Source organism: Octopus bimaculoides, chromosome 4, assembly GCF_046866305.1.
Source record: "Octopus bimaculoides isolate indiv1 chromosome 4, ASM4686630v1, whole genome shotgun sequence".
Taxonomy (NCBI): Eukaryota; Metazoa; Mollusca; class Cephalopoda; order Octopoda; family Octopodidae; genus Octopus; species Octopus bimaculoides.
The window spans coordinates 35447461-35471997 of NC_142931.1; the positions used below are offsets into that span (position 1 = coordinate 35447461).

At 35.5% G+C, this 24537-nt stretch overlaps 1 protein-coding gene and 1 long non-coding RNA gene across 3 annotated transcripts in view; one reads left to right on the forward strand and one right to left on the reverse strand.

Moving 5' to 3' along the window:
* LOC106875874 (opioid-binding protein/cell adhesion molecule homolog) overlaps positions 1-5581 on the reverse strand; it is a 976605-nt gene extending 971024 nt beyond the window's left edge. Inside the window, exon 1 of the mRNA XM_089350590.1 lies at positions 305-5581. Coding sequence (XP_089206716.1) covers positions 305-362 — 58 coding nt within the window. The 5' untranslated portion in view covers positions 363-5581. The remainder of the gene's footprint in view (positions 1-304) is intronic.
* The window catches only part of LOC149136008 (uncharacterized), a 35663-nt gene extending 11399 nt beyond the window's left edge, over positions 1-24264 (forward strand). The window contains exons 2-3 of one of the 2 annotated variants that reach the window (XR_016241456.1): positions 7643-7732; positions 23121-24264. This is a non-coding gene — a long non-coding RNA (uncharacterized LOC149136008). The remainder of the gene's footprint in view (positions 1-7642; positions 7733-23120) is intronic. The other variant, XR_016241457.1, reaches the window with a different exon arrangement.
* The last annotated feature ends 273 nt before the right edge of the window (positions 24265-24537 follow it).

Consider the following 24537-nt stretch of genomic DNA (forward strand, 5'->3'; position numbering starts at 1 on the left):
ATACACACACACACACCCATACATATATATATATATATATATATATATATATATATATATATATATATATATATATATATATATATATATAGGCATTCATACATACAAGGGAACGCATACGGACATATATAATTATAATTAGTTAGCACTAACTTCTTCAAAATCAAACAGTGTTATCAACACTTTTTTTTTGTTTCTTTTTTTAATTTCAGAAGCAATAAGTTTTGGGGAAAGAAAACAATGTTAAAATGATATATAAAAGCATAGATATATATATGTATAAATATATACATATACAACTTACCTGCCCACATCACAAAGTGGAAATAAGCCTGGAAACACACAAGTGTAGTTATGGTCATTTTGTGTGTGTGCGTTTGTCTTGTAATTAATAATATCCTAGGAATGAATGAATGTACATATATATTTAGTAATGAATATATGCGTATAGTCTGTGTGTATCTCTCAATATTTATAATAAAACGATAATTATTTATAATATATGTATGTATATGCGCGTGTGACGTGTGTGTATGTGTGTCTGTGTGTGTGAATGAATAAGTGAATTCTTCTATAGAGTTTTATATTAAGCCTCGTGGAATTATTCTATAGAAGAATATATGTGTATATATATATATATATATATATATATATATATATATATGTATATATATATATATATATATATATATATATATATATATATATATATATATATATATATATATATATATATATATATATATGTATATATCAATATGTGAAAATTTCCAACGATATATTGCCTACTTACAAGTAGCTTTGCATATGTTATGTTTTATATATATATAAATACATATACATAGACAAATATTTTAATAAACATATAATTAAACGAAATTATGTGTATGGATATTTGTTAATTGTGTATGTATGTACAGACACACATATATACTTATATGTATATACAAATATGTTTAGGTATGTGGTATATACAAATATATACAGTAATTGGGCAAGAAAGTATAAAATATGTATTTATAAGTATATATAGTATTCCGATTCAATCTTTGCTTTTATAGACTAAATTCTACAACTGGTCTTTGAATTTATGTAATTTCTTTCCACGAGTGTAGACTTTTTGTGTTACTTTTACTCCCGGTAAGGTGGATGTCGTCTGATTTTCTATTTTAATTTAACATATAAATATATATACATACATGTGTATGCTTTCATTTTCCCCACTAAGTGTTCTTAATATACTTAACATTTTATTCCGTATCGGGTTTCTTTATTCTCCTCATCGCCTACAAACTTCAACTGTTTCGAAAAATTAAAAAAAAAAGAAATAAAAGAACTTCGTTTTTGTCGTTCTTTCTTCTGAAGCTAAACCAAAATTTTCATTTTGCACTTAAATTTTTCAGACTTTTTACTGCCTTCCCAAATTATTTCTATTTATTTTTGTATCTATCTATTTGTCCACCTCTCTCACTTTCTTTCTCTCTATCTCTCTCACTCTCTCTCTCTCTCTCTCTCTCTCTCTCTCTCTCTCTCTCTCTCTCTATCTATCTATCTATCTATCTATCTATGTATATATATATATATATATATATATATATATATATAAAGGAAGATAAAAGATAAATCCTTAAGTATATATAATTAAAATATTATAATTAATATTAACAGTAATACTTCTATACCTATTGATGCTAATACTTGAATTTCATATCTTATATCAACTAATATACACTTATGTGTGTATATTTATATGGGAGTTGGTGTGACTGCAACAATATATTATCATTTGTTCTTTAGCTTTTTTTATTGGCGGGGTAGCTTATTTTATCACACTTATATATTTCTTCATATTTATGTATGTATATAAGTATATATGTGCGTGTGTTTGTATATATGTATGTGTAAATATATATGTATGTGTAAATATATATATATATATATATATATATATATATATATATATGTATGTATCTGTGTATGTTTGTGAGAGACTGTGTTTGTGTGCGTGTGTGTGTGTATATGTTATTTACTTTTGCACATATGTATAACTACATATTTTTTACCTTTTTTTGTATAAGTTTGCGTGTATGTATGTATGTATTTTTTACAATATTTTAATATAACGCTTAGTAAATATTCTATAAATCCCTTTGACTTCTTTTGACAATCGTAGTAACGGTAATGATAATAATTCCTGTATATCCTTCTTTGCGGTTTTCTTTTCTTTTTACCTTGTTTCACTTTCACTTTTAAGTAAATTCCTCCAAACTATTTATTTATTTTACTCTGTATTTCTCTCTATAAATGTATCCCACTTTGCTCATTCACTTTGTCATTAGTTTAGATTTTAAAGTAATAGTTTCTTCCAGTTGTTATTATTTCTTCACACTTCATCTCTCTCTTTTTTTTTTGTTTGTTTTTTATGTGTGTGATAATTAAGAGAGGGAGGGTATTTCGTCCTCGTATTATTTGTTTTTTTTTTGTTTTTGTTGTTGTTGTTCTCCCGTCGTCGTCGCCGTCGTCGTCGTCGTCGTCGTTGTCGTCGACTTCTACTACATTCATCTACATGCCAAGTATTCCTACTGATGTGTGTCGCCACAGGTAGAGCTAGCTATCCGTTGGTACGGAGGCTTAGCACATCGCGTTTATTGTCAGCTAGACGATACTGCTGCTGTTGTTGTTGTTGTGGTTGTGGTTGTGCCTGCTGTTACTGATAGTGGTGATGGTGGCGGTAGCAGTGGTGATTGTGCTGCTGCTGCTGATAATGATGCTGATTTTGCTGCTGCTTTTGCTGCTGCTGTTGTTGCTTCTTGTTGCTGCTGCTGCAGCTTCACCTACTGAGCTTGTCGTCGCTGCGGCTGGTGTAGCCTGTGTCACCGCTGCTGCTGCTGCCACCTCCGCTGCTGCGGCTGCTGCTACTGCTGCAGAACATGTTGCTAATGCTGCTAATGTTCTTACATGTTATTGTTGCTACTGCTACCGTTACTATTACTACTGGTAGTACTACTGTTACTATTGTTGCTGCTGTTGTTCATGGCACATTATTGGTACTTCCCTTATTGTTGTTCGTGCTGATGCTTCTACTGCAGCTACAACGACTGATACAGCTGCTTTCACTATTACTGTCATTTAGCCCTTGGCTAACCCTTTTCGAGTACACCTATAATCAAAACACATTCTACTCATGTTTTTCCTGTTCATGAAAGTATATACATAGATCTAATCTAGTTTGACCCTTTTCGTAAAGTGGTAGGGCTTCACTAGTAAACTTAATAGCTACTACGAGCATCTTAAACAGCCCAGCGAATCATGTTGTTTGGGTTCTGCTGCTGCTATTCATGCTGTTCCTAATACTAGAACTATTGGTTTTATTAGCCTTATTGCCATTGTGGTAATTGATGCTGCTGTTGCTATAAATCATTGCTAATGTTGCTAATTCTGTTGTTTCTGTTGATGCTGATGATAAAGCTATAAATTGTTGCTAATACAGTTTTTTGCTAATATAGTTTTGCTATTCCTATTGTTCCTGCTGCCACTGCCTCTCTCGCTATAATCTGATGCTAACGTTGCTATTGCTATTGGTTTTGTTGTCCGTGTTGCGATCGCTTCTGATGTACCTGTATATTGTTGTTAGTGTTATTTATGTTTGTTTTTTCATACTCTCGCTGAGGTCGCCACTCCGTCTACCCTTGTTGCTATAGGCTGAGGCAAATGTTGCTATGGCTGATACCGTTGTTGATAAAGTTGCCTCTACTTTTGCTACAGTCAACTGTTGGTTCTGTTGCTAATATTTTATTACTCTTGCTATGCACTTTTATTAGTATTAGTAATTGTGTAGATGATGTAGCTACTTCAGCTGTTTCTATGAAATATTGCTGAGAATACTGTTGTTACTGTTGTTGATGTTGTTTCGTTCTGTATCCGCTGTGACTGAGCAGACCTATGATTAAAGGTCTTTTCGGCATGACATGATCATCTAGTTCTTTTATCAGCTACAACATTTCATTATCCAATATATCTTAGCATTTTTGTTCAAGACAATAGGGCTAGATTTGAAGGAGATATCGCTGTTTCCCTAGCAGCTCAAGAGGATACATTGAGTCCTCCTCCACTGCCGCTACTACCTTGGTTTCAAACAGCTGCTAATCCTGATGATATAGCTCTCAGTATTGTTTTTACTGCAGCTGTTGCTAATCCTTTTACTATCACCAGCTATCACTCGTACTCTTTCTATTACTGATCTTATCACTGGCTACTATTCGTGTTCTTGCTATAATTGCTGCGTTTGTGGCAGTGGATTGGCAGAATTGTTCGAGTGTCGGACGAAATGCATTGCGGTATTTCTTTAGACTCTGATTTCAAATCCGGCCAAGGTCAACTTTGCTCTTCATCCTACCAGTGTTTATAAAATAAAGTACCATTCAGGTACTGGGGATGATGTAATCGATTAACACCCTCCTGAAGAAAGTGTTGGCTTTGTGCCTTAAATAAAAAATCAGGAATTTTGATGCTGTTGCGATTACTGATGCTAACGTTGCATGTGTTATATTTTGCTGCTTTTAATGCTGATGCCATCACTCATGAAGTGCATGTTTGTCCAAATTGCTGTCTTCGTTGCTAATATAATGCTATCATTCAAGGCATCAAGGTGGCAGAGTCGTTAGTACACCGAACAAAATGCTTAGCAGCATTTCGTCCATCTTTACGTTCTGAATTCAATCTCCGCTACGGTCGATCCTGTTTTTCAATCTTTCGATATCGATAAAATAAGTAGCAATTGAACACAGGGGTATGATGTAACCTGGCCCAGTGCCAAAATTTAAAATTAATATTGACGCTATCAATAAGGCGGAATAGCACACCGGGTAAAATGCTTACCTGCACTCCTTCTCTCTCGACGTTCTCACTTCAAATAACGCCAAAATCGACTTTGCCTTTCATCCTTTTGGGTTGATGAAATAAGTGCCAGTTCAACACACGGGTTCGTGTGATCGACTTACCCACTGTCCCGAAATTGCTGTCCTCCCAGAATTTGTTATCAACATTGATTGCCTGGGATGTTTTGGTTGTAATCCTTTGCGATGCTGCAATTGTTAGTAACAATGTTGCTATTGCCGCTAATACCCAAGCCTTTCCTATTGTTGCTAATATCATTTTCATATTTGCTGAAGCTGTTAATACGCATGCCTTTGCTATTGTTGCTAATATCGTTTTCATATTTGCTGAAGTTGTTGCATCAATTATAATATTTCTGTCGCTATTACTACTTTGCGATGCTCTATTTTAGTTGTGAGTCTTCCTCTTGATGTTGTCTCCACTGTTGATAGATAATGTTGTTTTTATATTTAGCTCTATGTCAGTCTTTATCAGCAGACCTATGATCTGAGCCGTTCCGGTATCTAAGGCTACATTATCCAAAGAATCCTTCCTCTCATTATTTGCATCGTCATCATCATTATTTCAGGCCTTGTGCCTTTAGTAGAAAGGATTATTTGCAACATGTAATTTGCGAACTGTTTGATTAATATTTCGAAAGGCTGTGTTTATCCTTCTAAGAGATTGCTTTTTTTTCTTTTTGACTGTTAATGTTTATTCTCATACGGCGCTTGCAGTTGTTGCTGCTTCTATAGCTACTGCTGCAGCAGGGTGCTTCTGCTGCTGCTAATACTAATAGTACTACTGCTGCAACTTCTACTATTATCAACAATAATAACAGTCCTTTCTACTATAGGTACAAGGTCTGGATTTTTTTATGGAAGGAGACAGTCGATCACATCGATGCCGGTACTCAACTGGTACTTAATTTATCAACCCCGAACGGATGAAAGGTACAGTCGACCTCGGTGGAATTTGAACTCGGAACGTAGCAGCAGACGAAATACCGTCAAACATTTTACCGTGCGTGCTAACGATTCTGCCAGCTCACCGCCTTACAAACAATAATAATAATAATAATACTGCTTGTACTATTATTGCTGGTGCAGAGGCTGCTGTGACTACTATAACTACTATTACTACGACTACTGCTGCTGCTGCTGCTCCCGATGCGGCTGAATATTACAACTACTACTACTACTACTACTACTACTACTACTACTACTACTACTACTACTGCTGCTGCTGCTGCTGCTGCTGCTGCTCCCGATGCTAATGATACTACTACTACTACTAATAATAATAATACTAATAATAATAATAATAATAATAATAATAATAACAACAATAATATAATAATACTGCTACTGCTGCCCCCGATGCTGCTGATGCTACAACTACTACTACTACTACTACTACTACTACTACTACTACTACTACTACTACTAACACTACTACTTCCACTGCTACTGCTTCTGCTCTCGATGCTGCTGATATTACCACCACCACCACTACTACTACTACTACTACTACTACTACTACTACTACTACTACTACTACTACTACTACTACTACTACTGCTGATGCTGCTACTGCTGCTGCCTCTACTACTGCTGCTGCTACTGCTACTGTTGCTGCTGCCGCTGATGCTGCTAATGATAATTATGATGATTATGATGATGATGGTACCACCACAGCTGCTACTGCTACTACTATTGCTTCCAGGACTTCTGCCGGTGATACCACTACTGCTTTTATTGATTCTATTACAGCCCTAGGCTTTATTACTACCGCAAATACTATTTTGCAGTTGTTGACGATGTTTACGGCCTTACAATAATTAGTTTTAATGTTTCCTATAATGCTGCTACTGCTGCTACTGCTACTGCAGCTATTGTTGTTGCCAGAAGAACAGCTACTACCACTACAACAGCAACTATAAATACTACTTCTACAGCTGCTCAAACTGCTGCTACACATGCTGCTGTTGCTACTACTGCTGCTGCTACTGCTGCTACTACTACTACTACTACTAAAACTACTAATACTACTACTACCACTACTGCTACTGCAACTGCTGCTGCCGTTACTGATACTACTAATACTACTACCACTACTAATGCTGCTGCTGCTACTAATAATACTACTACCATTACTGGCTCAACTGCTACTACTACTACTAGTACTACTACAAATAATATCAGTACTACTGTTCGTGTTACTGCTGCTGCTACTCTTTATGCATCTTCTATCTGGTTACAGGCGAGACTGTTCTCTTTGTAGTAGTAGTAGTAGCAGCAGTAGTAGTAGTAGTAGTAGTAGTAGTAGTAGTAGTAGTAGTAGTAGTTGTTGTTGTTGGTGTGGTGGTGGTGGTGGTAGCAGTAGTAGTAGCAGCGGCAGCAGCAATGGTAGTAGTAGTGGTAATAGTAGTAGCATTGAGGGAGGTGGTTGTGGTGGTAGTAGTAGTAGTAGTAGTAGTAGTAGTAGTAGTAGTAGTAGTAGTAGTAGTCGTTGTTGTTGTGGTTGTTGTTGTTGTTGTTGTGGTTGTATTCTTTCTGCTCCTGGACCCAACCGTCAACCGGCATACCATCATCATTTTAACTTTGATCGTACTGTCGTTTCACGAGATATAAATATATCGAAGTGGCAGGACGTGTTTTGAAGTAGGTGCTGCTACTATTTCTAGCAGATTGAGTGACCACGTGGTGGCTCTATTATTTCTGTTGATATTGTTTTTGTTGAGACTGCATTTTTTTTTCTTTTTTAGTATGCTGGTCTGATTATTAATAATGATGATGTTTTGGCCGTCAGTCTTGTTAGGGTGTTAGTGCATTTGGATCTATTTATCTATGATCAGGTAATAATCATTGTTTCTCGTTATCTCATATTTATCCAGAATTTTTACTGTAGGCTTTGATTTAAGAGAGAATTGGTTGCTATTTCTATCTGGCAAATGTCATGGTTATGAGGTTGATAATACTGATTATGATAATGATGATAATGAGGCTATTGCAGCTTCTGTTACTACTGCAGTTGTTGATGCTGTCCATACTACAACATTTGCCCCCGACATCTTCGTAGCACCTGCTGCTGGTGCTACTGCCACTGCTGCTACCGTTACTGCTGTTACGCTGTTGCTGCTATCGCTGTTGGTGATACTACTATTGTTTATGCTGTTGTCGTTGTTGTTAGAATTGTTGCCAAGCCGGGAAGAATGTTTAGCAGCATTTTGTCCGTCTTTACATTCTGAGTTCAAATTACGCCGGAGACGACATATGCATTTCATCATTTCGGGGTTGATAAGATAAGTACCGATCGAGGACTGGGTCGATGTAATGGCTAGTCACCTCTCCCCAAATTTCAGACCTTGTGCCTATAGTAGAAATTATTATTATTATTATTATTATTATTATTATTATTATTATTATTGAGCTGGCAGAATCGTTAGCACGCCGGTCGAAATGCTTAGCAGTATTTCGTTTGTCTTCAAGTTCTGAGTTCAAATGCCGGTAGGGCCGGCTTTACCTTTCATCCTTTCGGGGTGGATAAATTAAGTACCAGTAGCGTACTGGAGTCGATCTAATCGACTGGCCCCTCCACCAAAATTTCAGGCTTTGTGCCTATATTAGAAAGGATTATTATTATTATTATTATTATTATTATCATTATTATTATTATTATTATTATTATCATTATTATTATTATTATTATTATTATTATTATAAAGCTGGTCAGCTGACACAGTCAGAGCGAAGGGTAAAATGCCTACCGGCATTTTTTCCGACTCATTATGTTCTTCAAGCTCTGCTAGGCTCAGCATCCTCTTTCATTTATCCAGGACTCGATAAAATGAAGTGCCTGACGAGTCCAGGGGCCATTTGTATCGACTATCCACCTTGTTCGAATCTGCAAAATGTGCCAACATTTGACACAAATATAAATAATAGTGATGATCGTTGTAATAACTATAACAGCAACAACTTATTTTGTTTGCACAGGGGTACAGCGAGGGTGACATTATTATTATTATTATTATTATTATTATTATTATTATTATTATTATTATTATTATTATTATTATTATTATCATCATTATTTTTATTATTGTAATTATTGTAATTATTATTATTATAATCATTATTATTATTATCATCATCATCATCATCATCATTATTATTATTATTATTATTATTATTATTATTATTATTATTATTATCATTATCATTATTATTATTATTATTATTATTATTATTATTGATTATTGTTGATGTTGTTATTATTGTTGTTGTTATTATTATTAAGACGACGAGCTGGCGGAATCGTTAGCAAACCGAGTGAAATGTTTAGCGGTATTTTGTCTGTCGCTACGTATTGAGTTCAAATTCCACCGAGGTCGACTTTGCCTTTCATCCTATTGGTGTCGATGAAATAAGCAGCATTTGCGCACTGTGGTCGTTGTAATCGACTAGCCCCCTTCCCCCAAAACTTTCCGAAGCATTGTGCGTGGAGAAGAAATACTAATAGTAATAAGAATGATTATTATTATGATTATTACTATTATTATTATTATTGTTGTGGTGGTTGTTGCTGTTTCTCGCCATCATCTATATAACCACTTTTTCCGCTCTCGTAGTTGTCACAGTTGTTTAGGCCTACTTGACTCCGGATCCAGGAGAACTGTCATCCAGGGCATTACATTAATGAGCACGCCGTATTTTTTTAGGAATCACCACTGCCACCACAAACACCGCCGTAGTTGCTGCTGCAGCGTCTGCTACTACTGCTGCTACCACTACTACTACTACTACTACTACTACTACTACTACTACTACTACTACTACTACTACTACTACTACTCCTACTACTACTACTACTACTTCTACTTACCTACCTCACTCACTAACTAAGTAACTAGTTAACTAATTAACTTAATTAACTAATTTATGACTTTCTGATTGTCAAGGTGTTCGCGTGTTCGCCTGTTACACTTTCAACAATATTAATTTTGCTATTAGGTTGAAGTTATTGATATCTTTAATATAACGAATAAGTGTTCTAAACCACTTTAATTTTCTCCATCAATATCCTACTACTATCAGTCTATCCATCTATATCTGTTTGCTTGTCTGTCAGTTAATCTATAATACCGTTTGTATGAGTGTGTGTGTGGATTTGTGTAAGTGTGTATGTATGCATATATACGTTTCAGGAAATTGTGGATAAACCCTAGGCTGATAGTCCTTCAAAAATAGACCAAACGGGTGATGTTTTCTGATGCTCAGATTTTCTCCGCGAATATCGTTAATAATCTACTCTATTCAATAGAAAACTCAAAGGTAAGAATCACTGTTAAATTTGACAAGACTGCAAGCCGTCTGCAAGCGCCTGGAAAAGTTTCCGTAGAACAGGCGTTAAATCTTGCCCTCTGATTAACTCAGGACTACAGCTTCATCTAAAACGTAAGCTCTTAAAAAAATACATATATGAGAGAATAACAAAACGTATAAAAAGAAATCACACCTATGTATTGATCAAGAATCTGTCGAGATTTCAAATCCCCAACACATGTCCTTGCATCATCAGCCACATATTCGGTCCAGCAGCAGTTACCTAAAGCCAATACACCCTTGGTTACGACATTGGCCTATAATAAAAGGTGGAGTTCATGTAGGCGGTCGTTATCTTTTCTCCTCTATTCCTGTATAAGAATTCCATCAGGCTCATAACTTACATTTACTATTCATCTAGAGTTTCCAACTAGACCAAATCGCAAACTTAAGCGCATCGCCAACCTAGTACCAGACAACGGTTAGCTAACAAAAACTTGCCTTTTTACGTGACGAAATGCAAGCCTATTACCTTGGTCGGTCTTATTTTAACCCAAGATATCGTCTCGTGTTCCTTTAGAACACTACTTCGACTACTGTATGATAAAATAACAATGACATCTTTTGTGTACTTTTGTATTCTAGTTTGAACGGGAGAACTGTAGATTCTGTAACACAGTTTTCAGAATTAGTACATAAAGAGAAATGAACAAAAGAAAAAAAAAATCACATGGTCGCCTCTGACGTAGTAAGTATGCTACTTCAAACTGCTTTAATGTATAATAATTTAGTTTTTCCTTTCAACAAATGTCGGTGTTATACAAAAGCCGTCTAACCTCAGGTAATGGAATCAAAGCCAACTGAATTGAGGGTAACGGTGAATTGGTGATGGTCAACCCTGGCATTAATGCATTCTTACATTGGTTGATAGACAAATTAGTCGTCTTCATAAGTAGGAATGTTATTATCAGCAGAAGAACAAATGACCAAGAATTGAATTTAGAGAGTAAACAGACAAAATAAGATGTTTTGCCGGTCTTTCACTACTCTCAGTAATAATTTCTTATGATTTCAAACACTGGAATCGCTTTATGCACATGATGAGATGGTCTATGGTCCGTTAACTAGAACCCATTACTGTACATACATTATTTTATTGACAGCTGCAGGATCAGATACACATGGAAGATATCAACATATATTGATTACGATGATAATGCTTAATACTGATGATGAAAATAGTTCTAGTGACACTCCAAATTTTAGCACCAGTAAAGCAACTGCTACTTTTAACGCTGTCTCTACTGTTAATGTCGATGATGATGATGATGACGATGATGATGATGATGATGATAATGATGATGATGATGATGACAGGGTATGATAGAAATAATGATTGTCTTACTATTCTTAAAGATTTCCTAGTCTATTTTGCTAGTTATGTTTGTCAGCCGAGAGTGTTATCATTGATGTTCAGAGCAGTGTCATTGTCAGTATTGATATTGATGAGATCGATCACGAAGAGAGCTGGACGAATCATTACCTCGTCAAACAAAACTCTTAGCGGCATTTAGTCCGTCTTTACCTTCTGAGCTCAAATGACGCCGTGCTTGACTTTGCTTTTATCCTTTCGGGGTTGAGGAATATCTTCTTGATATGCACTGTGGTGGAAGTAATCGACTAGCCACATCCCTCCACTTTTCAAGCCTTCCGCCTATTACAGCACACTGGACGAAATGCTTAGCTACATTTCGCCCGTTGCATCGTTTAGAGTTCAAATTCCGCCGAGGACGACTTTGAATTTCATCCTTTCAAGCTCGATAAATTAAATACCACTCAAATACTGAAGTCGATATAGTCGACTGATCCTTCCCACCACATTTCAGGCCTTGTGCCTTTACTAGAAAGGATTATTATTATTATTATTATTATTATTATTATTATTATTATTATTATTATTCCTTCGTAATACAGTGTAGGTAAATATGCACCGGAGTCTTTAGTCGCAACAAGGACCTCAGATAGATAACGCTTCCTTAAGATATGCGCTGTGCCCAATAAGGCTGCTTTTTGCAAGACATCAATCTTGCATGGGATTTTCAGTTGCCTTAAGAAGACTTGAAGCTAAAATGAGATTGAGCTCAAGGCTCCGATCACCACTGGTATCACTTTAACATTATACTCTCGCGTTCCATAGACTCTTGACATGTCCACTTTCAATTCGGAGTACTTGGCGATTATTATCATTATTTTTTTATTTATTTATCATTTCATTATTATATGTAAACTCCAAAACTTTATGCCTGCCTCTGTATTTCTGTATTTACCCGTCATCTTTCGCCTACGTGGCAAATATATGAAATAATAATAATATTAATAATAATAATAATAATAATAATAATAATAATAATAATAATAATAATAATAATAATAATAATAATAATAAGAAGAAGAAGAAGAAGAAGAAGAAGAAGAAGAAGAAGAAGAAGAAGAAGAAGAAGAAGAACGGCTCATGTACTTTTTTTTTTTTTTTTTTGGAGTGGGATCGGATCGGTCAAAAAGAGTTCAAATGTCTACTACTACTAGCAGCGAAGAACAGCAACAGTGATCAGATGCATAGTGTTTAAAGATATTTGTGTGCATTGCCCCCTTTCAACTATATACAAATAAACGTACAATATTGTGGTTGAAAATAGCCTTTGAAAATGAAGTCTGCATTGGTGGTAAAGATTAGGGTATATTATTTACCGTAGTTGGACGAGTAATTATTTGTTGAATGATAATATCGAGAAGAGCGTTCGTATCCATTCTGCTCAGTTTCTTTTTTAATCACCGGTTGGGATTTGGACCTCAAGCCAGCTGAAAATAGAAAAAAAATATACTCCTTTGTTAAAAGTACATCGGCTTATGCTTTGGAATCAGTGTTTGACTTATGAACAACAAAGCATTTCTGAAGTAATCTTCGATGTTAGCCGCATCAAGAGAACGGAGGATAATGCTTATGAACAAACTAAGGTTAATCATGTATTACTAGTATATCGCAGTGCTGGAGTGGGGAAAATAGGACATTTACATTCAGATCTTTACTGACGAAAAGCGCTACTCTTCCTTATTTCCGAATTATGTACTCAGTTGTATTTTAGTACATAATATGACATAGGTACTTCTGTATCCAATATGTGTGGGGTCAGGTATGTTTCACTTAGCGCTACATATATTGTCTTTATCTGAGTATATGGTCTCTAAGGTATAATGCTTTCGTTCGATTTGTGAAGTGTGAAGGACGTAGGTATACCCCAAGAAAAGTCCACTGAAAATGACAAAGCAACTATACTCTGGGATATATGCCAATACACACAAAGAGAGCGATCAATGACCTTTAGGCTTAGTTTTTGTCACGTTGACTGACATTCCTTTCTTGCAGGATTGACAATTGTTTCGCTGGCTAGTAAGCTAGTAATGGGAATAGATTCATCTTCATCTCTTGAACAGGGTTATAGTTTTGAGGGAACATGTGGAGACAGAATAAGTTTGGAATGGGTATATACGCCGATTCCGTACTCAATGACTGATGCTGCGTATTTCTGCTCTGTTACCTTTAGAAGAGAAGCGCTATTACATTTCGAAGAGATGCATAGCAATTTTAGCAGACTGATTCGGAAGAGTAGAGGAGACTAACGAAAAATTTACTCGCATCAATTCAGCCAGGCTCTCACATGTATAGCCATTGTGTTTGTGGGATTGATATAATCGACTACCGCAACTCCCGTCAAATTTCAGGCTTTGTGCTTGTCGTAGAAAGGATTATTATTAATACCGGGGTTGATCTAATCGACTATCCCCGTCTCACACATTTCAACTGGGGTGGTATCATATAGCCTTTGGGATTCCATATGCAATTTTATTGTTAAAATTGTATGTACAACGAATTGCTTATTCTTCTAGAGTAAGAACACGTTTATATGTGTAAGAAATGGCTATAGAGGCCCTGTAGAGTAATCTAGGAATTAAAAACGGTTCATAGGCCAAAAATGTTTCAAAAACACTGATTTCACCGATGATATTGATAATTCATGTTCCAGTTAGTTCTGCTATCATAGTCATAGTGTTGTGATATCGTTCTTCCAGTCGCACTAGTACCGTTGTGGTGTTGATGGTGGTCTTGTGATTTTAGTACAGTTGTTATGGTGTTAGCATGGTGTGCTGTGAGTGGTAGTGCTTTTGTGGTGCATGAAATATTGCTATAATACAGCTGGTCTTGATGTGGTATTACTGCGTTGGTTGTGTTGCAGGTTGTTTTCCTTTTAATAGCTTGGGTCTGATGATTTTTTTGTGTAACCATATATGGTACTATTACTGCAAGTTAAGTTGTGATAATAGCACTGTAATTATCACCTCGGTATTGCAGTTATGCTGATCGTAATGTGGTTATAGTGGGGTTAATATGTTTGTAATAGCAGTAAGTTTACCGTGATGCGGTGGTGTTGGTCGTGGTGGTTACTTTGTTAAAGTAGTAGCAGTGTTATATTGCATTCCATATGACTGTGTTTTAGGTTCTGAGGTTCTGGTGTTAGTAGCATAGTTGTGATATTGTAATATTGACGTAGTGGTGGTGGCAGCGGTGGCATTTGGAAGGTAACAGTGCTGTAATGGTCAATAATTATAATGTTGGTATTGCGAATAGTGATAATGATTATGATAACCACACTATTTGTAATAATGATAGTGTGGTCAGGCTGGCCGTTGTGATGACGAAGAGGTAGTGTGTGTCTGCCTGAAAATATATATATATAAAGCAGTGTTAGATGGTTATGAAACATGGTTTTGTGATTGAATAGTAGTGTTGCTACAGAGTGGTTGCGTTAGTGATATTTTGTGGGTTATGATATCAATTGTGTTTAGATCACATTAGTGATCTGTCGCCAGAAGGTATGTAGGGGAAGACGAAGAGGATGATAATGTGGAGGAGAGGAACAGGAAGATGAAGATGGGGACGATGAGAATAACGCTGGTGTTGGTGGTGTTTGATGGTGGTGTTGATGATGATGATGTTGATGAATAAGTCGATGACAGCAATGTCGTTGGTGGTAGAATGACAATCACGATCGCACGTTTTACAAGTGTCGGTAGCAACAGTAACGGAGATATTTTTCAGCTACATTGATGGTAAGAGTTAATTGTGACGGATAAGGTATTCTTTATGTTTCTCACCCAAAACAATGAGATTAGTATACATAGGAGAAACTCGTTTTGAGGTATATGAAAGTGCATTAACCAATATGTCATTCCTTACTTAAGAGGGTCGATTATAGAAGGAAGGTTAGTAGATTAGATTACTGATTTTAGTCAATCAAGCGTCAAATTAGGATACTTTGTGTTGCCGTTTTTGAGAGATATTATGACGGGAATATGGATGGTGTCATAGATATTAATTGTTCTTTTAAAAATGATGCTAAAAGCGGTGGTGTTGAAGATGATGATAATAAGAAGAATGTGGGGGGGGGGGACACAGAGGATATTTATTGGTGGTGGCATTAATGATAACTAGACAACCGTGCCATAACCGTGATGCTAGTGGTAGACATGCAGCTGACAATGCTAAGCATTAAAAAATAAAAAGTAGCTGGAAAAGAAATATAGAAACATGACAGAAATAACAATTGAGATAATCTACAGCACACTCACACGCACATACGCACACTCTCACTCACTCTCTCTCTCTCTCTCTCTCTCTCTCTCTCTCTCTTTCATTCTCAGAGCTAAAGATTGCAACTACACCAAACACAAGCTGTAGCACGAATAATCAGTATAAGAGTATATGGACGGACGGGTGCACGTGCTTGTGTGTGTGCGTATATATATATATATATATATATATATATATATTGTGGAGATGTACTTGCATAGCAAGTGACCTGATCTGAGGTCGTGTGCTGAAACAAAAACAATTGCAGCGTGGAAGGTATTTATAAACCATTTAGAAACACACAAAAACCGTTAGATTCACTTCAACATTTAAATTTAATTTGTCAAAATATTTTCGTCGCTTTGAGATCTCGACCTATAGATATGTGTGTGTGTGTTTGTGTGTCTGTGTGTCTGTGTGTGTAAATTATCATTTATCTTTTGTTTCAGTCACGTGACGGAAGCCATGTTGGGGAACCGTCTTGGAGAGTTTTAGTCGAACGAAACGACCCCAGTACTTATATATCGTAAGAACTGCTACTTTTTCTATCGGTTTCTTTTACCGAATTACGAAGATACGAGGACGTAAATACACCAAAACGAGATGTCAAGCGGTGATGGGGAGCAAACACGCATAACAACACTGAATACACACACTTATATGTGTGTGCGTATATATATATATATATATATATATATATATATATATATATATATATATATATATATATATATATATATATATATATATATATATATATATATATATATACATATATATATACCTGCACACCCATATACACACACACACACACATGTTACTTATAATTAAGGGTACTAACAGGCAGTACCGTCATGCTAAGTATAGCAGTCAAATAATATCCTCATATATATTTAAACACACATGGTTGTGTGTGTGTGTGTAAGCATAGAAAACGGGCTTCTTTCAGTCCCCGCCTACATGATCCACAGTCGAGCCTTTGGTGCCACGCAGTTGCATTAACATAACTCTTAGTGACCTCACTCTTTTAAATAATGCCAGACTCAAGCTATCATTCCGCAACCCTACGTACGCGACAACAAATACTAGCTGCAATACCACCTCCAGTCCAATAGAAATACAAATTGAGTTTCAGGTTCTCCTCCACTAACATCCAACGGGACTCAACCTCACCGACAGTAAACGCCAGCCACGGTGCAGGTAGTTAAACTTGAAATTATCGTGTTTCCCAATTATGCACTCTTGGAGGCTTCTGTCTATGCAAAACTGATCTCTACAAGTGCTGTGTTATAACACCATACTCCGAAGAAGCAAGGGCATATATCGGCGGGACTGTAGATTTCAAGCGCCGCTACCGTACACGCATGAACGCTTTCTCCAATACAAATTCTAAATTATCAATCTCCTTAGCAGCCTTAAATCTCCTCCTCCATAGTGAAGTTCCTCCCCACCACCCATACAATGCAGACATCAGCAAATGTAAGTTATGTATAATAGAAACATTAGTCATTCTTGGCCTTCATAACTCCTCTTTACTTAATAGATTCACAGATGTTATTTATCCTTGTAAACATAGATGATACACACTTCGTTAAATCTATGTGATCCCAATTATGTATCCATACCCCAAATAACCTTAAAATAAGGCAAAGCAAACCTAGCAACGTACTACTTAAAAATACCACCCCACTCTTATTCTTTCTCATACACACATTTCCAATTTCTCCCTAATTGTTCCTATCCACTACTTCCCACGTCCCTCTTTGCCTCTCCACCCTCCCCACTTTCAAAAGTACTTAACAATACCCCACTCCTTTGAAAACTAACCAATCTACCTCTACACCTCCCCATTCACTCTATTCCATTTCATACTCAATTCTTTACAATAACACCCTCTCCAATACCACCTCAATTCCTTTTTCTCATTAACTATTCTGACCAACTTCCTATCTCCCATTCTATCCCCCAATCTCCTCTTTTTCCTCTCTACATACCTTAAATATCTACCTCAGCCACTGAACCATTCAACTTATTCCCCTCAAGTAATAGCCATTCTCATTTTCATTATCTCAAACTTAGAACCTACACCCTTCATACAAAGTAACGCAAAGGTTGCCATTCATATGCTACCTAAACCACCCTTCCCTCTTCTATCCAACTTCCACCTCTACTACTAGCCTCATTAATAAGACCTAACCCTGAAATATTTTCTCCTCCCACTACTCTCTATCTTAGTACCTTCCAACACTTCCTTTTAATACACTTAGTTCTCCACAAAATCATTCCATCTTTAATCTCCTTTCTATCAAAAACTCAAATGTAAATTTTTTCCCTGAAGAATGAGGCTGGTGTTATCCGATGATCGAATCCATTTACAATCATTATTTTGGACCACCAAAACCCTCAGAAACAGCTTTTGCATTCGTAAAACACATATTCAACCACTTGGATTCCTGATATTATTTCTATTTTGTGTAATTGGCACCTTTTTACATATTTTGTATTAAAAGTACTTAATATTTGTTGTATATTGACGTTCTTATTTTTACTCTTCTACCTGCTCAAGTTTAAGTCCCTACGAAGTCTATGCTATACGTAGAATAGCTGTCTGTCGTACATATATATAGGAGAGTATTGTAGTTAGCATACACACATACACACTCACACACACATACACATAACTCTATATTAGTCACATAAACAAACTTCAATATCATAAGTTGACGAAACAATGTTACTACAGAGAAAATAAAGTGAAAGGAAAAGTGTTGTTTTGTTATTAGATCTTGCGCTTGAAGCATTAATTTCCTTAAGGAATCAACCGAGTGTACGTTTTCTGAACAAGTATTTACAAGAATTAATATCATGGAAAATTTTAATTGTCACGAACCATACATCAGGGTACCACTACCCCGTAACCCGACACCTACTCTAGAAAGGTGTAAAATTTTAATCTTGTGCAACAAGAATTTAGGAAATCTGTCAAACCATTGTTGTTTGTTGTAATTGTCCTGAAACCATTAAGAATACCTATAACTTACATAGCAATCGAATAAATGGGAAATCCATATGTGAAAGGAAAATTTTATGAATTGGTAACAAAGTTCGTGGTTACAAAAGATAGTCTCATCTATTGTTAGCATCAAATGTCCTTGAGAATTTGAAACGTAAGGAATTGCTTGTCATTTTGATACTCCCCCGAACGCAACTTGAAATCTATTGTGTCAGTTATCCGGAAATCTAACAAAATCTTCGTTATGCAGGATTTGCTTACCAAAAAGTTCGCTGGGCACTTCTGTCGCTTAGGCAAACATTAATATATGAAGAATAATATCGAGGTCCTAGAACGGTTTCTTCACTTTTGTACAATCCTCGTCATTGCCTAGAATCAATCTAGAATCACATCATATGTACATAGCTATGAAAGATGTTTTCCTTTCCACAAAACCTGACACCATTTCTATAGTTTATGGACGAAAGAGTTACCTCATGGAATATTCTTTCAGAACTTCAAATCAGCGAATCTGAATGCCTGTTGATAAATACCATTTAGTTAATGTTATGTCTCAAGGTACTGCTATCTAGCACATTCGGATGATCTCTACTCAACCGCTACACGATGGCTACTCAACTCCCTACCACTGTCAGACTACCTCTATTTATACGTCTTGGGCGATCCTACTTCTTCGCTTCTGGACGTCGACACAACAGTTAACGAGTTACGGCTACAATTCAACGGTGTACAAATAATAAACTATTAAAGTACCTGGAAAAAGTTAAACACATATGTTACATTGAGCGAAAGGTTGTGTCCAGATTTTTGTAACGAAGACTGAAGTATACAACATATCAGTCTCAATTAGAAGTAACATTTTATAAATGTCTCAGACTGCGATTTAAATCACATATTGATAAGGAAGTACTCATTTGAGAAACCTAAAATGTGTTAAGTGACCGCAAATGTCTGGTTTAGATAGCGGAGAAGTGGTACTCCAAAAAGCCATTTTAAATAAAAGTGGACTTGTCAAAAACCATATAGATCGTCTTTTACAGTGATTTTCAGAAAATGAACCAATATTTGATAGAAACATGCATGTTAATGGTTCACTGATGGTAGCACTAAATTGTCACAGGGAAGAACTTCAGGTTCAGAGAAAGAAGACGATGGAATCAAAACTTGAGACATGTAATTTTTAAAATAAAATAGGAAAAACATTTACAGTTGTGCCATACGTCGTTTTTATTGTTTCATGTTCTTGTGTAAAGTAAAAATAAATGTCTGTTATTTTTATTGAATAACATATAATGTTCTTCAAATGATATCTTTCAATATATTGCGTGTATAATTATTGACTGAATTACGCATAACTTTATTCGAATTGCTTTTTCTATTTATGCAGAAGCAAAAGAAGCCTACTATATTTTAAATTATTGTACATTTCTTTTAAGTAAAATAACGTATCTCCGTAAAAGCTATTCTATATTTTATATTCCTCTGGTAACGAAGTTTCAAAAATCGAAGTAAAAATTAACCGAATTCGTTGAAGGTATTGTGTGTCTGTGTGTGATTGCTGTGTACGTGTGTATGTATACGAATGTGTATTTGCAATTTTCCTTTCTCTCTCTCTCTCTCTCTCTCTCTCTCTCTCTCTCTCTCTCTCTCTCTCTCTCTCTCTCTCTCTCTCTCTCTCTCTTTGCCCCCCCCCACATATATATATATGTATATATACAGATAGATATATGGAGGGAGAGATCAAAAACATCGAGCTATTTGAATACATTAGAAACAGAAGGGAATTATAATCTGCTGCTAGAGTTTATTCAATATACAAACAGAAATATGATGTTCGAGAATACGTTGATATGTGTGTGTGCGTGTAACTGTATGAACACATAGATACACACAGACACACAAACACAAACACGAACACACACACACTCATACACATGGTTATTTCATATTGTTGATTTACGCACATTTTCCCGCTACACACATTCACACACGCACATTTATATGTACTCTGCACATTGTTTTCTCTACCTTATCATCTTTCCTTTTGTCCATCTCCCCCTTTCCTCTACAATCTGAGCTAATGTCTCTAGACCGATTCAGCATCACTAATATTTCTTCTCTGATAAAGTTTGACGAAAACACACTTAGATGAAACCCCATGGCTATGTTGTAAGAATTCGAAAAAATCTAATTATATATATGTGTGTGTGTGTGTGTGTGTGTCTATGTATATAGATACATATATTTATATATATATTCATATATGTATATATATATATATATATATATATATATATATATATATATATATATATATATATATATATATATATATATATATATATATATATATATATATACATATATATATATATATATGTATATATATATATATATATATATGTATGTAAATATATATATATATATGTATATATATATATATATATATATATATATATATATATATATATATATATATATATATATAGTATATATATATATATATATATATGTATATATATATATGTATATATATATATATATATATATATATATATATATATATATATATATATATATATATAGAGAGAGAGAGAGAGAGAGAGAGAGAGAGAGAGAGAGAGAGAGAGAGAGAGAGAGAGAGAGAGACTATTAAAGCATAGGTAGTTCTAAGTAGGTGGTGTATATCGTTATTACATAGCCACTGTTTACATTATTACGCTTCTGGTAGCAGCTGTTCCACATTGGTGCTTAATCGGGATACACCAAGTATTCACATACTAACATCCGTAGTAAACCTTGCATACACATCATTTATCCCACACTAACTTCACCATTTATAAGCAATGTTAGACACAATTTAAGCGATCAGAGACGGCGCGGAAATGAAGGAGATCAGTTCCTCAAGCTACTGGAGATATCAGCAACATCTTCCTGCTACGTTCTATCATTAGAAAATATATATTGGTATAGACTGTATCAGAAAAAATACAGATTGGTCATTGATAGAATATCTTTCATTTTAGCGTTGTTCGATTATGAGCTAAACAACGATATTAAAAATACAGTATTATGCCTCCACCAGAATATGGCCTATTGTTTTGAAGCCGTTGTATGATTGGAACCTTTTTTTTTTTATCTAGACCTGTGATGTCAACATAGTTTCGTTGTGAAAATCTTGTGTAATATTACAAAGCTCAAAAGGCCATTAGGTACATTTTACGGAAAATATCTGTCTCTCTAATTTTGAGTAATTGTAACAATGTTTGCTTCAGAGAGATGGAAGGAGTTTATCCATATTTAGAAACTCATATTATAACTAATTGTTTTGAAAATGATGAATATATTTTTTATGAAAATAAATTACATTTGAAAAAATTCTTATCACGCGAAACTCTCAACTTTATCAGATAATATTGAGTTCCTCAACTATTCTTTGCCTTAAATCGATTTACATGAATAAAATATAAAATTAAGAACAGATAGATTTGAAATGAAATTGGCTAGCGACGAAACTAAATATGAACATATTTTAATATACGAAACTATATTTAACGATTTCAAGTATATGCATTACCATGCCGACAAAAAATTACAATAGAATCTACGTGGTAGCTTAATCAATTACTGATATCCGCACATTCTTCTTCAAGCCACACCCTACACGTTACACGTTACAAATCTAGTCTAAGATATACTAAATAGATGAAGTGATTTATGTTAGTAAACTATTTTGCGCTTAATTCTACATTACCAGATTTGGCCTTAATTTATATAACATCATATGCAACAACAACAACAACACAACCAACGACTAGACTGTCTATATAACCACCACTGTATCCAACATCACTACCAGTGGTGTAAACCAGTGGTTCCCAACCTGTTCACTACCAAAGACACATTTTATTTAAATGACTTTTCCTACGGACCCCAGGATATTGAAAGATCTGTTAGCTTAACATGTTCGCGGACCCCTAGTTCTACTTTTGCGGAACACCAAGGGTCCGCGGACCGCAGGTTGGGAAACACTAGTCTAAACTATGACCATTTGCAATAAACCACGACAATGGCACTTCATCAACATCATCTTTAACTTTAAGAGGGTGAACTGAAAACTTCATAGACTGAGTATGAAATATTTATGCTAGAGCTGTGAAATATTGATTTCACTAATTTCAACACTTCTTATTAATAACTGCCTTTTGTTTCTTTCCAGGTCAACTGCCATCTAACTGTTCAAAGAAGACTTGAAATGTAACTAATAGCGACTTTTCATGAAAGTAGAAAACAAAATTGACATCGTGGTATTATCAAATGCCTGCAGAAAAATTGTTTAGACTCCAATGAGAGTCAGATTGACATGGCTGCAACAGTGTAAATGTCGGCGGCTGAATTTAGAAGAGGAAGGAAGAATCTTGAAGATTACCTAAGGTTATGCCGTTCCCACCACCAAGGAAACATTGATCGTGTTCACCGCATACTGATGGAGGAAGGCGATTGACTATAAATCAAATAGCCAATGCTGTTCGCATATCCCTTGAGAGATCTGAGAATATTCTGCACGATGAACTTGGTATGATGAAGGTTACTGCTCGATGGGTGCTACGTCTCCTGACACCTGATAGAAAGCATACTAGGCCGATTACATCAGGGTTCTGGCATTGTTTGAAGCAGATCCAGCTGTTTCCTTGAACATTTCCTTACCCAGGAAAACGTCATCGGTTTGAGCCAGAGTCAAAGAGACAATTAATGCAGTGGAAATACCCCTCCACACCTGCTCTAAAATGGCCGAGGTCATTGAATCTGCAGGGAATGTGATGTTCTCAATCAGTATTCCAGGACGAAAAGGAACTGTGTTTATTAGTAATCTGCAAAAGAGCAACACCATCAATGGAAAGATTATGCCAACTTGCTAAGGCATTTACAAATGACCAACAAGACTAAACGACTAGGGAAACTGAGGAAAATAGTTTGTTTGATTAGGGCAATGTTCCAGCATACAAGTCCTTGCTTCCAAAGGCAGCTGCGTGTGACTGAGGATCACTGTCCCTATTCTCCTGAATTTGCCCAACTTGAATATAATCTCTTCTATACTATGAAAATCATTTGGGGGAAGACCACTATCGCAGTGATGACGTCATAACTGTTTTTAATAACATTTTCGACCAGCAGACCGAAAGTTTCTTCACCAATGGGATCTATGTACTGCACCACCTTTGAAGTGACTGTGTGCACGGAAATGGGGACTATGTTGGAAGCTAAACCTCATGTGATCATATTCCATAAAATTATATTGATCAGTCTCTGAACTCTTCAGTCGACCTTCGTTGTATGCGAAATAAAGTTTGCATTAATACAAATATCAAGATCGTTTGCTTTACCATAATTTTCCTACTGTCTTTACTCTTTCAATATTACACACACACACACACACACACACACACACACACACACATACTCTCTCTCTCTCTCTCTCTCTCACGCACACATACACACACACAACCATAATGTGTATTTATGTGTATGTATATAGACAGACACATATATATATATATATATATATAATTTCACTGAATGTCCTCCTACAGAAGGAAATTGCATTCACTTACTACTTCTAAAATATGATGTGATTA